This window comes from Halichoerus grypus, chromosome 1 (assembly GCF_964656455.1).
Source record: "Halichoerus grypus chromosome 1, mHalGry1.hap1.1, whole genome shotgun sequence".
Taxonomy (NCBI): domain Eukaryota; kingdom Metazoa; phylum Chordata; class Mammalia; order Carnivora; family Phocidae; genus Halichoerus; species Halichoerus grypus.
The window spans coordinates 152897487-152910663 of record NC_135712.1 but is presented as its reverse complement, the minus strand read 5'-3'; the positions used below and the strand labels follow the sequence as shown (position 1 = coordinate 152910663).

The 13177-nt window shown below is 45.5% G+C and overlaps 1 protein-coding gene across 2 annotated transcripts in view; it reads left to right on the top strand.

Moving 5' to 3' along the window:
* Nucleotides 1-13177, top strand: part of SUSD5 (sushi domain containing 5) — a 58913-nt gene that overhangs the window by 26066 nt on the left and 19670 nt on the right. The window contains exon 4 of one of the 2 annotated variants that reach the window (XM_036085779.2): nt 6851-7039. The exons of the other annotated variant lie outside the window; for it this stretch is intronic. Coding sequence (XP_035941672.1) covers nt 6851-7039 — 189 coding nt within the window. The remainder of the gene's footprint in view (nt 1-6850; nt 7040-13177) is intronic. 2 annotated transcript variants of the gene reach the window in all.

Below are 13177 nucleotides of genomic sequence, written 5' to 3'. Positions count from 1 at the left end.
AGCCCGATGTGGGGCTCGATCCCAGGACCCTGGGATCATGACCTGAGCCGAAGGCAGTCACTTAACCGACTGAGCCACCCAGGCGCCCCTCAAAACACATTTTAAAGCTATAGTAAACAAAATCATTTGGCACTGTAGAGAAACACAAGTAGATAAACACTTTAATGCAAAAGGCTGGAAGCACCAAAACAGACCCAATGTGCCTAAGTTTATTTTTTTTAAAGATTTTATTTATTTACTTGACAGAGAGAAAGCACAGCAGGGGGAGTGGCAGGCAGAGGGAGAGGCAGGCTCCCGGCTGAGCAGGGAGCCCGATGGGGGGCTTGATCCCAGGGTCTCAGGACCATGACCCAAGCCGAAGGTAGCCACTTAACTGACTGAGCCACCCAGGCGCCCCTAAGTATAAGTTTATAGTGAAGTGGGTGGTGAGACTTCCAGTCAGTGGGAGAAAGATGGGTGGATTGATAGTACTAAGTTGATCGGTTAAGAATTTGGAAAGATAAGACAATGCATTATTGTACTGATACATGGAGATCTCTTAAAGATTGACAAGGTGAAGACCATAATAGATAAATACTTTTAAGAAATACAACTGGTTAATAAATATTCAACTATTTTTACAAATTCAAAGATATACATGTTAGTATAAGAAATCACCTTTTTTGGCTCATGAAGTTGTCAAAGTTTACAAAGATGGTAGTCCCTAGTGTGCTAAGGAGAAAGAGGCAAGTTTATATACCACTAAGGGGTATAGACTTTTAAACACTCATATTCAACTTGGCACAAACTATCAGAAGCTTTAAAATATGCCCTTTCACCCATCAATTCTACTTTGGGTATTTTATTCTAAGGAAATTAATATGGATAAATATAAAAGAATGTTACAAACATGTTCATTACTTAATAGGGAAAATTGGAAACAAAGTTAACGTCTAACAATAGGGGAGTCCTTTATGGTAAATCCCTAAAAATGGAATAATATATAGTCATTTACAAGTAAATTCAAATAATACAAGTATTTGGGGTGCCTGGCTGGCTCAGTCCGTTAAACATCTGATTCCTGATCTTGGCTCAGCTCATGATCTCAGGGTTGTGAGTTGGAGCTCTTGCGTCAGGCTCTGTGCTGGGCATGGAGCCTGCTTAAGATTCTCTCTCTCAGCCACAGGGGAAGGGAGGGAAAACTGAATGGGAAGAAATCAGAGAGGGAGACAAACCATGAGAGTCTCTGGACTCCGGGAAACAAACTGAGGGTTACAGAAGGGATGGGGGGTGGGGGGATGGGGTAACTGGGTGATGGGTGTTAAGGAGGGCATGTGTTGGGATGAGCACTGGACGTTATATGCAACTAATGAATTGTTGAACACTACATCAAAAACTCATGATGTACTTACTATATGTTGGCTAACTGAAAATAATAATACAAATAAATAAAAATAAAAAGATTCTCTCTCTTCCTCTTCCTCTGCCCATCACTACCCACCCCTCTCTCCGTCTCTAAAAAATAACAGGGACACCTGGGGGGCTCAGTCAGTTAAGAGTCTGCCTTCGGCTCAGGTCATGATCCCAGAGTTCTGGGATCGAGTCCCGCATCAAACTCCTTGCTCAGCGAGAAGCCTGCTTCTCCCTCTGCCTGCCTCTCTCTCTTTCTCTCTTTCTCTCTCTCTCTGACAAATAAATAAAATCACTAAAAAACAAGAACAACAAATAATACAAATATCTGTTGATGAGGAAAAATATCACAATATAATGTTAAATTAACAAGCTACAAAACAAAGCAGTTACATCATCGTGTGGCAAAATATCATATACGTTTGTGTGTATGTGTGTGTGTGTGTGTGTGTGTGTGTAAAACTGAAAACAAAACCCACGTTAACAATGGTTATCATTGGTGAAATTCAAGGAGAATTTTTATTTTTCCTGTGGTATTGTTTTCCCTGTGAGTTTTTTGAGTTTTCTGGCTTGTGTAAGAAATACCTATATGGATAATTTTAAAACTTTTTACCATGAAATTTTTCAAACAAACACAAAAGTAGCAAGAATAGTATCACAAATCCCCATGTGCCCTCACCCAGCTTCAGTAGTCAATATTTTGCCAATTTGATTTCATCTATTTTCCCCAGCATTTTTCTCCCATTGAGATTTTTTTTTCTCCTATCGAGATATTTTAAAGCAAATGCTGGGCGTTATGTCATTTTATTCTAGAACATTTAAAAATTATTTTCTACAAGGGGAAACTCAGGAACTAGTCTCATGTAGGTTCCATGTGACAGTAAATGATTTCAATTTATTGATCGACACAGAATTTAACTTCGTATGAACTTGCCCACACGCTTATCGTACGTCCGGGGTAGAAAGTCTGCAAGTTGGAAACCACTGCCTTAAAGCATGGATCCTTGTCAAATGCAGTTCCCCTTGGGAGAGGGTGTGAATAATTTTCACCCATTTATACCTCATGCTGCATAAATAGCAGATTTTCTGAAGGGGAGATATTTTTAAAATTAACTTATTTCATGGAGGTATAATTTATATCAGCAAAATGCACAGATCTTAAGTTTGATGAGTTTTGACAGACATATACACCAGTGTAACCAACACCCAGTCAAGATACAGAACATTTCCCTTATCCCAGAAAGTTCCCTGGAGCTCTTTTCCAAAGATCCTCTGCCCCTCCTCATCCCAGCAGAGCCAAAGCAATATCTGTTCTGATTCCCATCACTGTATTTTAGTTTTGCCTGTTTTTGAGGGTAGGTTTTTATCTAGAGCACTAGTTCTCCAAGAATGGTCCCTGGACCAATAGTATTCATATCACCTGGGAACTTGTTATAAATGGAAATTCTTGGGCCCTAACTATGACCTACTACTAAGTTAGAAACTCAAAAACGCAGCAGTCTCTGAGAGGGTGTGTGTGTGTTACAAGCCTTTGGGTGATTCTGATCACGTTCAAGTTTGAGGAGCCCTGATATGGAGAGCCTGGAAACTCACAATAAAATTGGACAGAACAGGGAGAGCAGTGCTGGCTGTGTATGGGGTGAGTAGGGTGGGAGGGAGCTGGGCAGGTGGGCACAAAAGACAACTTTTTCACATAGCTTAGATAACACCAAAAGGAAGGAGGAGAGGTCAAGCATTTGTGTCAGAATGTCTGCATCTTGGTTTTGCGAAGGAGCTATGATGGTCTGTAGGCTTAAAATTTCTCAAAAGTAAAGCATCAACTTTCTTTTTTTTTTTTTTTTTTTAAGATTTTATTTATTTGACAGAGACAGTGAGAGCAGGAACACAAGCAGGGAGAGTGGGAGAGGGAGAGGCAGGCCCCCCGTGGAGCGGGGAGCCCGATGCGGGGCTCGACCCCAGGACCCTGGGATCATGACCTGAGCCGAAGGCAGACGCTTAACGACTGAGCCACCCAGGCGCCCCAAAGCATCAGCTTTCATATGAGTTCTAAATTCTATGGAAACTGGCTATCAGAAGTTGTGATTGGCAAATGAGTCATTTATTAATACTATTTTATAGACAAGATCTTTCATAAAATCTCTTTTCTTGGAAGGGAAAGTAACAGAAATTGCTCTTTACATTGAAATTGCTGAAACCCAACTTTAGGGTCTGAGAAATTCACAAACCACCATCCCTAGTTGCAGAATAATTGAGAAGTAGTAGGGAAGGCTAAGGGAATAGGATCTAGGTCTACAGCCAGCTGTTTTTCAGAGCTCCCTTGTGAGGTTTAAGATGGGAAGGTTAATGAAAGGAACTAATTCAAGTTGCGCCTGGACATGAGTGGTGTTTTTGGCATGCCCTTGGTTGTGTTAACACATGGAACCATTGTCCTGAAGTTTTTGAAATCACACCACGTAAGAAGCAGTGTGTTTCCTGTCTTGAACATTTGTGGGAGATTCAGAAATATATGGTATGTGTATGTAGACTCTCAGGAGTATGATTGTGGTTTTCCCGAGCCAGATTCTAGCCTGTGCTGTTCTGGAAATTAACTGTGAGGGAGAAGATACTGTGAGGGAGAAGATCCTGTGAGTCTGGTAGGGTGTGAATCTGGCCTGAAGTTCCCCCTTTATCTACTCTCAGAACAGTTACTCTGCTCCCGAATTTTCCTTCCAAGGAGTTGGTGTTGTGTCCCAAGATAGAGCTGCATGAGACTGATCGTATTTACCAGTCCTTTGATAGTGTTTGACAAAGAGCCTCCAGTTTCCCAGAATGAGGTCCTGTTAAGAGGAGAGAAAATTGGGATGTCCAGCATGAGTCCTAGCCCTCTGAGGATGGTGGAGAGAGAGATGGAGGCTGTTGGCCCTTGAGGTGCTAGTTGGAATTCAGGCCAGCCTTGCATGACTGAGGCTTTCATCTATTCCTCTCAGGATGCCTTGCCCAGACCGAGTGATGACGCCTCTCTGCCCAGTGCGGGCAGCGCTGGATTTGTGGCAACTCTCAGATGGCTGCCTGTCCCTACTTACTCCATAGATGAAGCAAACACTTGATCTCCTGGGCTACACAGTCAGGATGGTTGGGGTTACCATCTTGACATGGCTGGCACTCTGTGCCAGCTTCCCTGAAATGCAACCACACCGTTTTTTTCATTCAGAAACTCTTGTGTTAAAGAACATGCATAGCAATGACTCTCTTTGAAAAAGTGCTACCAAAATTACAAGCTGACAGGCCAATCAGGGTGGCTTAAGGCACAAGTTCTGTTTTCTATTTTCATCTTTTCTTAGCATATTTTCTTTTTTTAAGCAATGTGCTTCTTAGGTGATTTGACTGCATATGGACTAAAGGTTCTCCTTTCTAACATAAAACTAGAAGAAATTCAAATTAAAAATTATTTTTTTGAAAAAAAATCACATCACTTGGATGCAGCAATTCCACTTCTAGAAGGTTATCCTAATAAAGTATGTACCAAAATGTACAAATGAGCTGTTCATTTTGTAACATTATTTATAACAGTGAAAACTTGGAATCAACAAAATGTCTCTGTAATGACTAAATAATGTGCTATAGTATAGCCTTTTAAAAGATTGAGGTAATTTACGGTACTTATGTAGAAACAGCTCTAGAACATTAGGGGAAAAAACAGACTTCTAGTTTCTAGCCCAGCATGTAAGGAAAGAAATTAAATCAATAATTAATAACCTTGCCAAACAGAGAGCACCAGACCCAGATGAGTTCATTAGAGATTCTGCCAAACATTTAAGGAAGAAATTATACCAATTGTTAAGACAATCTCTTCCAGAAGTTAGAAGCAGAGGGAATACTTCCTAACACATTCTATGAGGCCAGCATTTACCCCTCATACCAAAATGAGACAAAGTCATCACAAGAAAGTAAAACTACAGACCAATAACTAATGAACATAAATGTAAAAATCCTCAACAAAATATTAGGAATTTGAACCTAGCAATATATAGAAAAGAATTATACACCAGAACCAAGTGGGATTTATCCCAGGTGTGCACGCCTGGGGCAACATTCAAAAATCAGTTAATACAACCCATGATATCAACAGGCTAAAGAAAAAGCATGGGATCATATTGATAGATACAGAAAAACATTTGCTTAACGACTGAGCCACCCAGGCGGCCCCAAAAATAGGTTTGTTTTTGTTTTTGTTTTTGTTTTTGTTTTATTTGACAGAGAGAGACACAGCGAGAGAGGGAACACAAGCAGGGGGAGTGGGAGAGGGAGAAGCAGGCTTCCCGCCGAGCAGCGAGCCCGATGTGGGGCTCGATCCCAGGACCCTGGGATCATGACCTGAGCCGAAGGCAGACGCTTAACGACTGAGCCACCCAGGCGCCCCCAAAAATAGGTTTTTAAAAAAGCAGGTATCAGTAATACATATGATATAACCTTTTTTATGTTAAAAACCACACACACACACAGAAGTATACCTACCTAGGGGCCCCTGGGCGGCTCAGTCAGTTAAGCATCTGCCTTCAGCTCAGGTCATGATCTCAGGATCGTGGGATCGAGCCCTGTGTCAGGCTCCCTGCTCAGCGAGGAGCCTGCTTCTCCCTCTCCCTCTGCCTCTGTGCTTTCCCTCCCTCCCCCCCCTCTCTCTCTCAAATAAATAAACTCTTTTAAAAAAAAGAACACTACATCATGACATAATGTATGGTGATTAACATAACATAATAAAATAAAATTAAAAAAAAAAAACAACTTACAGCAGGTAGGACTGACCCAGGGATAGGGAGGGTGTGGATGAAGTCACAGCAAACTCTGTGGCATAATTTTCTAACTTGTTTGGAATTTGGCTCACCTGGATGTCTCACTAGTTTTTGTAGAATACCATAAACTTGTGATATATTAAATTTTAATTTCAAATAAATAAATAAATAAGAACTATACCTATCTACACCTACCTAAGTCTGTCTGTATGTTGGTATATATTTATACCTCTGTCTGTATTTATTTGTGTAGACGTAACGGGTAACAGCGACAGCATCAGAGTTGAGGCTGGGGGAAGCAAGAGGCCCCTTCCGCTGCACTTGATAGTCTGTAACCTCTTAGCTCTTTGACAGAGAGTACCTGCTCACTTATGTAAGTAAGACAAAAAGGAGCTTGCTGCCAGGCATATGTTTCCGAATCTTCCTTTCAAGGAGACATGAGAGGGTAATGATGCCTGGCAATTTCAAAATACAAAGTTGCAACAAGTATTTTGTTGAGTGCCTCATTTGGGCCCCAGCATTTGTCCAGGCTCTGGGGATGCCAAGGGCGAAGGAGAACTAGCCTCTGTGATCCCAGCTCAGGGTGCAGGCAGCACCCAGGGAGGGGGAGAGTTGTATTTAACCTGGTTTTCTCCCCGGCTGCGCAAGGGCTGCATGCTTTGGGAAAGCTGATTGTGACTCCTTGTCCTCAGAGAAGCCGTGTGGAGACCCGCCTTCATTCCCACACACCATCCTGCAGGGCCGCACGGGCCTGGAGATGGGGGACGAGCTGCTGTACGTGTGCGCCCCCGGCCACGTCCCGGGCCACCGCGAAACCGCCTTCACCCTGCTGTGTAATGGCTGTGGGGAGTGGTACGGCCTGGTGCAGGTCTGCGGGAAAGGTAAGCTGCCCCCACACCCTGGGAGCAGAGCCACCCCACTTGTGCTGGATGGGCTCTTCTCCACAAAGGTCCCTTTGAAAGAGGCTTCCAGACCTTTCCCCTGGGTTCTGGAGCTGACAACATCTCCACTCTAACTTATTTAGAAAGTTTACCTGGAAATCTGATCAAGATGCGGTACCAGGAAAGAGCACTTGTGGGGAAAGGGACCCGGGATTGGTAAACTGGGCCGGGAGGGCTGTCATGAATGCAGGCTGCAAGCTGGGCTCCCTGAGGGGTGACTCTTGTGACCGGGCATAACCCTTGTAGGGACCTTGCGGGCTTTGCTATGGCTTGGGACAGGAGCTTCTGGCTCTTTGGGGCATGGGGCTTCGAACGCAGGGTGGGTCCACAGCCACACATGGAAGTCCTGCTCCCTTGCCCGGGAGCAGTCCTGGGGAGGTTGAGGCAGGGAGGATACTCTAAGACAGCTGTGTGGCCTGGCCCCACTGACGAGAGCCACCTGTCGCTGCCCTGCAGCCTTGCTCTATTCCCTGGCCTGTAGCCTATGGCAGTCACGTGAGCCGACATACTTAGTTGAGACTGAAAAGACTCCTGGTGGGCCTCGACAGAAACCTGATGTGGTTCCCCTAGATGTCCTCATTCCATTATTGTCGTACACCTGGGGGTCACAGGCTTCTGCATCCCACCTCTGCCCAGCCCCTTGGGGATTCTCCCAGTAGCAGAAATCACTGTCCCCAGCCACAGCCTGACCTGGCCTCCCCACTCTTGACCTTAGGGCTTCATGCCCGACTCTGAATTGTTCCCTGACCTCACAAGGCTCCTCTTACCCTAAGACTCCTTCGGGGGCCGCTTCCTGACCCCCATGATATCTGGGTACCAAGCGGAGGCTAGCTCCATGGAGGGGAATGACTCCAGCACCACAATGTGAATGAATTTATCAGTCTGTCCCCAGAACGTCCTGCAGCTCCCATGGGACCATGCTGAGACTAGAGCACTGTCTTGTCGTCGAGATTCATCCACATTGTTGCCTAGGCTGTGGTTTGTTGTCTTCACTGCTATTTACTAAGTGTGAATACAGCACTGTTTATTTCTCCAATGTGCTGGTGGACGTTTGACTTGTTTTCGTTTGGTGGCCATCACAAGCTCTCTTGCCATGGTTGTGTTCATCCAGGTCATGTGGTTCACATGTGAACATATTTCTGCTGGTTCCTGGGAGTGGAATTGCTGCCCATGGGGTAGGTGTGTCTTCAGCATAAGTGGATGCTGCCAGAGAGTTTGCTAAACTATTCCGACCACTTTACTCTCTTGTTGGTCAGCATCCTCACCAGCCTTCGGGATTGGGAGACTTTTACCTTTTTGCCAATCTGGTGACTACCTTGGGGTGACTTAGTTGTGATATTCATTTGTCTGGTTGAGCACTTACTACATTTTAAACAGGCACTAGCATTTCCTCTGTAAAATGTCTACCCAAGTTTCTTGCCCATTTTTCTAATTGATTCGAATTATTTATATAATGTAGGATTTCTTTTTTACATAAAACTTTCATAAGTTGCAAACATTTTCTCATTCTGTGGCTTATCTTTCTCCTCTTGGAGGATCTTTTAATGAATAGGATTTTTTTCCTTTTATTGTTTATTTCACTACTTCTCAAACTTTCTGTGGACCATTAAAAATTGTTTTCTAGTATTGGCAGACTGATACCTTAGCAAAATACAGTAAAAAATCAATTAATATAAAGCTAAAATAGGGACACCTGGGTGGCTCAGTCGGTTAAGCATCTGCCTTCGGCTCTGGTCATGATCTCGGGGTTCTGGGATCGAGTCCCACATCGGGCTCCCTGCTCAGCGGGGGGGCTGCTTCTCCCTCTCCTTGCTGCTCCCCCTGCCCGTGCTTGCACACACACACACACACCCTCTCTCTCTCTGACAAGTAAATAAATCTTAAAAAAAATATGAAGCTAAAATAAAGATATTCCAGATACAAACACGATTTTTTGTTAAATTAAATGGACATAAAATTCCCCTGCCAAATTGTTATGAAAGCTTCTCAGAACATCCTCTCAGGTATCTACATGCCTCATTACAGGCTAGCAACCAAAGTTACAGACTGGGACAAGCACTAGAAGCACTGTTTGAGCAATCTTCCGGCACTTGCCTCATCATTATAAGATTGCTGTTGTTTTGTGGCAGGCAGGAGCTCCCTGCCAATCCTGATCATTCACCTGCAGCAGATGATCAGGCATAAGGCTCAAGCTTGCCGCTTGTGGAGTGTGTCACCTCAAAGCAGACCCATACCCACCCTGAGATTGATAACGACCTGGCTTTATTTCTGGTGAGGTTCAAGCCTGGCCATCTCAGGAGCCACACCCACCAGCCAAATGGGCTGTTTACAGGCCCCGGCCGAATGAGAACTAAAAGCAAGTTTTGTTTGTCTGCAATGGTGTTTATTTTCTCACGGCAAGGCAGAGTTTTTGGAGCTTTCAGCTGGTGGGCAGGAATTCTGCTTTCTGTACTTGGCTGAGTATACAGACTGTTAAGAGATTTTGTCGCCCTGTAGATTTAACATTTAAACTAGCTGTGTCATTATAACGGGTGTGTGTGTGTGTGTGTGTGTGTGTGTGTGTTACAAGACTGTCTTCACCAGGGATTTCACTCCCTCTTGCACATTTATTTTTATAGTGACATCCACTTTTTTGATGAGGGAACTGCTTCAAATTGGAGAACAGTCATCTTGGGAGAGTGGGCCACACAAGGGTTGGACCCAGGCGGGTTTGGATGAGAGCTCTTCCTTGTAGGGGCTGATTGGCCACTCACTGCACATCCCTTCCTGTGGCAGGGCCCAGGTGCTGGGTGTACAAACTGAAGCAAAGCTGTCCCATCACTAAAGGCAACTCTATAAAGCAGGTGCCTCAAAGGAGACAGAAGCAGTAGCTGATGCAGTGGAAGGGAGAGCTGGAAAGCAAGGTGACTTTTAAAGGAAATGTGTGTTTCCAGATAGTGGAAGTGCTCAATGACGCGAAAGGCTGCAGACATCAAATAAATGAAAGCTACAGTTGTGTGCCTTGGCTTCACAGCATGAGAAGGTTCTGGTGGTCTTGTATTTTCAGTGTGAATGTGGGGAGTGGGATGCCGCTGGGCCACACTGCAGTGAGTGCAGGAATGAACTGGGATGAGAAGAGGGTGGGGGGCAGACAATTCATTCTTGAATCTCTGGGGCTCATGAAGAGCACTAGGCAGAGTGCTGGAAGAGGATCAGGGGACCAAAGAGATTGTGGGGGTTTGTATTGTTTGCTTGCTTCTGTTATTTTTAGGTTGGAGAGATGGCAGTTAATGTAAATGACAATGGAAAGGCTTGGAAGAGAAGGGGAAACCGAATTATTTTCTTGACTTCCCTGAGCCTTAATTTGCTCATATGAGAACATGGATACTAGTTTTCACATAGATTCCCCCATGGGCGTCTTGCAGGTGCCTCACTTAGAACAGGACCTGCGAGGTGAATGGGCTCAAGGAGTGTTCTTCTTTCCCTTTCACCTTCATGCTGATCCAGGAGAGCGTTCAGGCCCCCTCACTTACGGGATCTAAGGGGCTCTGTGCATGAGTCTGGCTCCCTCCCCACTTCCTTGTGGGTTATCGACTCTAGCCCCTATTACCACAAGTCACCAAAGGCATCCTCTGACTTAGAACTGTCTGTTCCTTGAGTGAGTAGTTAGCCTTTGCCAGCAGGTGTCTCGGGTCCTGGAGACCAGAAACTGGGGCCACAGCTGCCTCACTCCTCCAAGGAGTGCTTGTCCTCTCTGTACTGGGGCCTGGCTCCTCACCCTCCTCCCCTCAGGCCCTCAGGACACGGGACATCCCCCTACTCTTACCCCAGAGTATTTCCTTTTATTTCCTTGTGAGCTGCTGGTGCCCACTCCAAACCCTCTGGTAGAAGCTGCCCATAGATGCTGCCTCAGGAGCAGCTCTGCTGAGGTCATGGTAGGATCCTTGTCCCTTATTTCCCCTCTCGACCTCTCCAGGCCCAGAGAGCCTTCAGGCATGAGTACCCTGGACATCAAGACTTAAAGAACTTGAGGGCTCTGATGAGTTTGGTATTGGAGATTCCCGAGGCTTAGGGGGTCAAGCTACCATGAAGACTATTCCATTCAAAGTTGGCATTGTATAGACATTTGAAGACTGACTGGACGCCTTGGGCCAGATTCTCTAAAAGCAGAGCCTGTTCAGATGCATGTGGTTTACTGAGGGAGGGAAGCAGGATAGGGGAGGAGAGGAGAGGATGTGACCTCAGCGGCCTTCTCCCTTTGCCCGATCTCATGAACTGTACCACAGGGTTGGTCCCACTTGGAAGCACGGAGGCCAGCCCTGAGTTCCTCCATCTCCATCTGTCATTGGTTGCCGGGGCTAGGTGGCATGGTGCGCATGTGACACCTGAGCAGAGCTCCCATTCCCCCGAAGGCAGCTCTCCAGAGAAGGGGAACAGCTGTGAACAATTAGCTGCCCGCACTCACAGTGGTGGGTGCGGGTGCGCTGGCCCGGGAAGTGGCCGTGGATGGGGCGTCAACAGCGCCCCCTCCTACAGTGCAGACCATCAATACTGGAGAGCAGCAGTTTGTTTGTTTGATTGTTTGTTTGTTCTTTAGTCCATTAGTAAGGTGGGGACTTGCTGAATGAGCTTGCTGAAATTTAAAATTTGTAATGATGAGCATGAATGAACCCATAGGGGCATGTACACCTGGGTTGGTGGGGGGGCGGGTACAGGAGGATACCTTGCTCACACGCTGCCTATGTGTTCACTGCAGTTAAGATCCAGCCTCAAGTGGTGGTAGTGAGGTCTCTCACCTAAGCATGGTGACTTTGTCCTTGACCATGAACTTAAATGGGTGAGGACTTATTTGACCACCATTTTTTCCTTCTGTGTGTTGGTATTTCTCTAGCTTTGGTTCCTAGAGACCAGGTCTGGATCTGGCCCTTTAGCTTTCCATTCTCCTGTCCAAATACACACATCTTCTTGGTTTCTGTTCCCAGCTAGGCAGCAGGAAATGTCTGTCATACATACCTCTCTAATGTTCTTGATATCTAACTATAATTGGTTGTTGCCCTAATTACAGAAACATCCTGATGTTTTGCTCCCTCCGTGTGTATGCAGTAGACATCCATGCTAGGTTTGCTTTCCTTTGAGCTTCTTATTATGCCAAGTCCCATGTCCATCTTCAAAACTCTGTTTTCTCTCTGGTCACCTGTACCCTAAAAAGAGTCTCGACCTCCCAGCCCTCCAAGAGGCCTCCCCTGGCCACATGACCCCAGTGATGGTGCCCATGCAGTCTCAATTGTGGCTTGCCCAAGGAGCCTCTGGTTCCCTGGCATGCTCACTGTCCTGGCTTCACGCTGCCTTCAACACCTCTGTTCTCTCTTGACATCGACACTCAGTGGTCCTGTGGCATCTGCCCCCGTTCCAGGTGAGGCTGTTTATCCTGTCTTTGTGATTGGCTTGGGAGAGAGCAGCTGCTGCAAAGTAGCATAGGGACGATGACCCAGGAAGTGAAGGATTCATAGACTCTTCCTCTGTGATTTGCCCCTTGTTTCTCCTTTAAAACTTGCCCTTACAAAGGGCATCTGCCAAGTTAAGAGAGGCTCAGAAAAGCCTTTAAGACTTTCCACCCCAAGCTCCATGGATTCTGTTGATCCTTTCTGGTCTGTAATATCAGGAACGTGAGAGACACCCAGTTTGACCTCACCCTAGCAGCCCCACCACCTCCGAGTCCAACAACAAATAGACAGCTTCTCTTTTTCCCTTCCCGGGCCTGTCAGATGCAGGACTCGATCCCAGGACCCCGGGATCATGACTTGAGCTGAAGACAGATGGTTAACCTACTGAGCCACCCAGGTGTCCCATGTTTTTGTTCCCTTTTTTCAACAACTTGATTGAGGATTAATTTGCCTACAATAAACTGTGCCCATTGCAACTACAAAAGTGTCTGAGTTGTCACAGGTTCAAACAACCACGAAACCACCACCACAATCCAAATAGAGAACATTTCAATGAGAGGTGTCTTACACATTTTATCTCATTTAATCTGCACAAATCTGAAGGCAGAAATGGCTAGCTCCAATGTACAGATGGGAAAACTGAGGTACAGAAAAG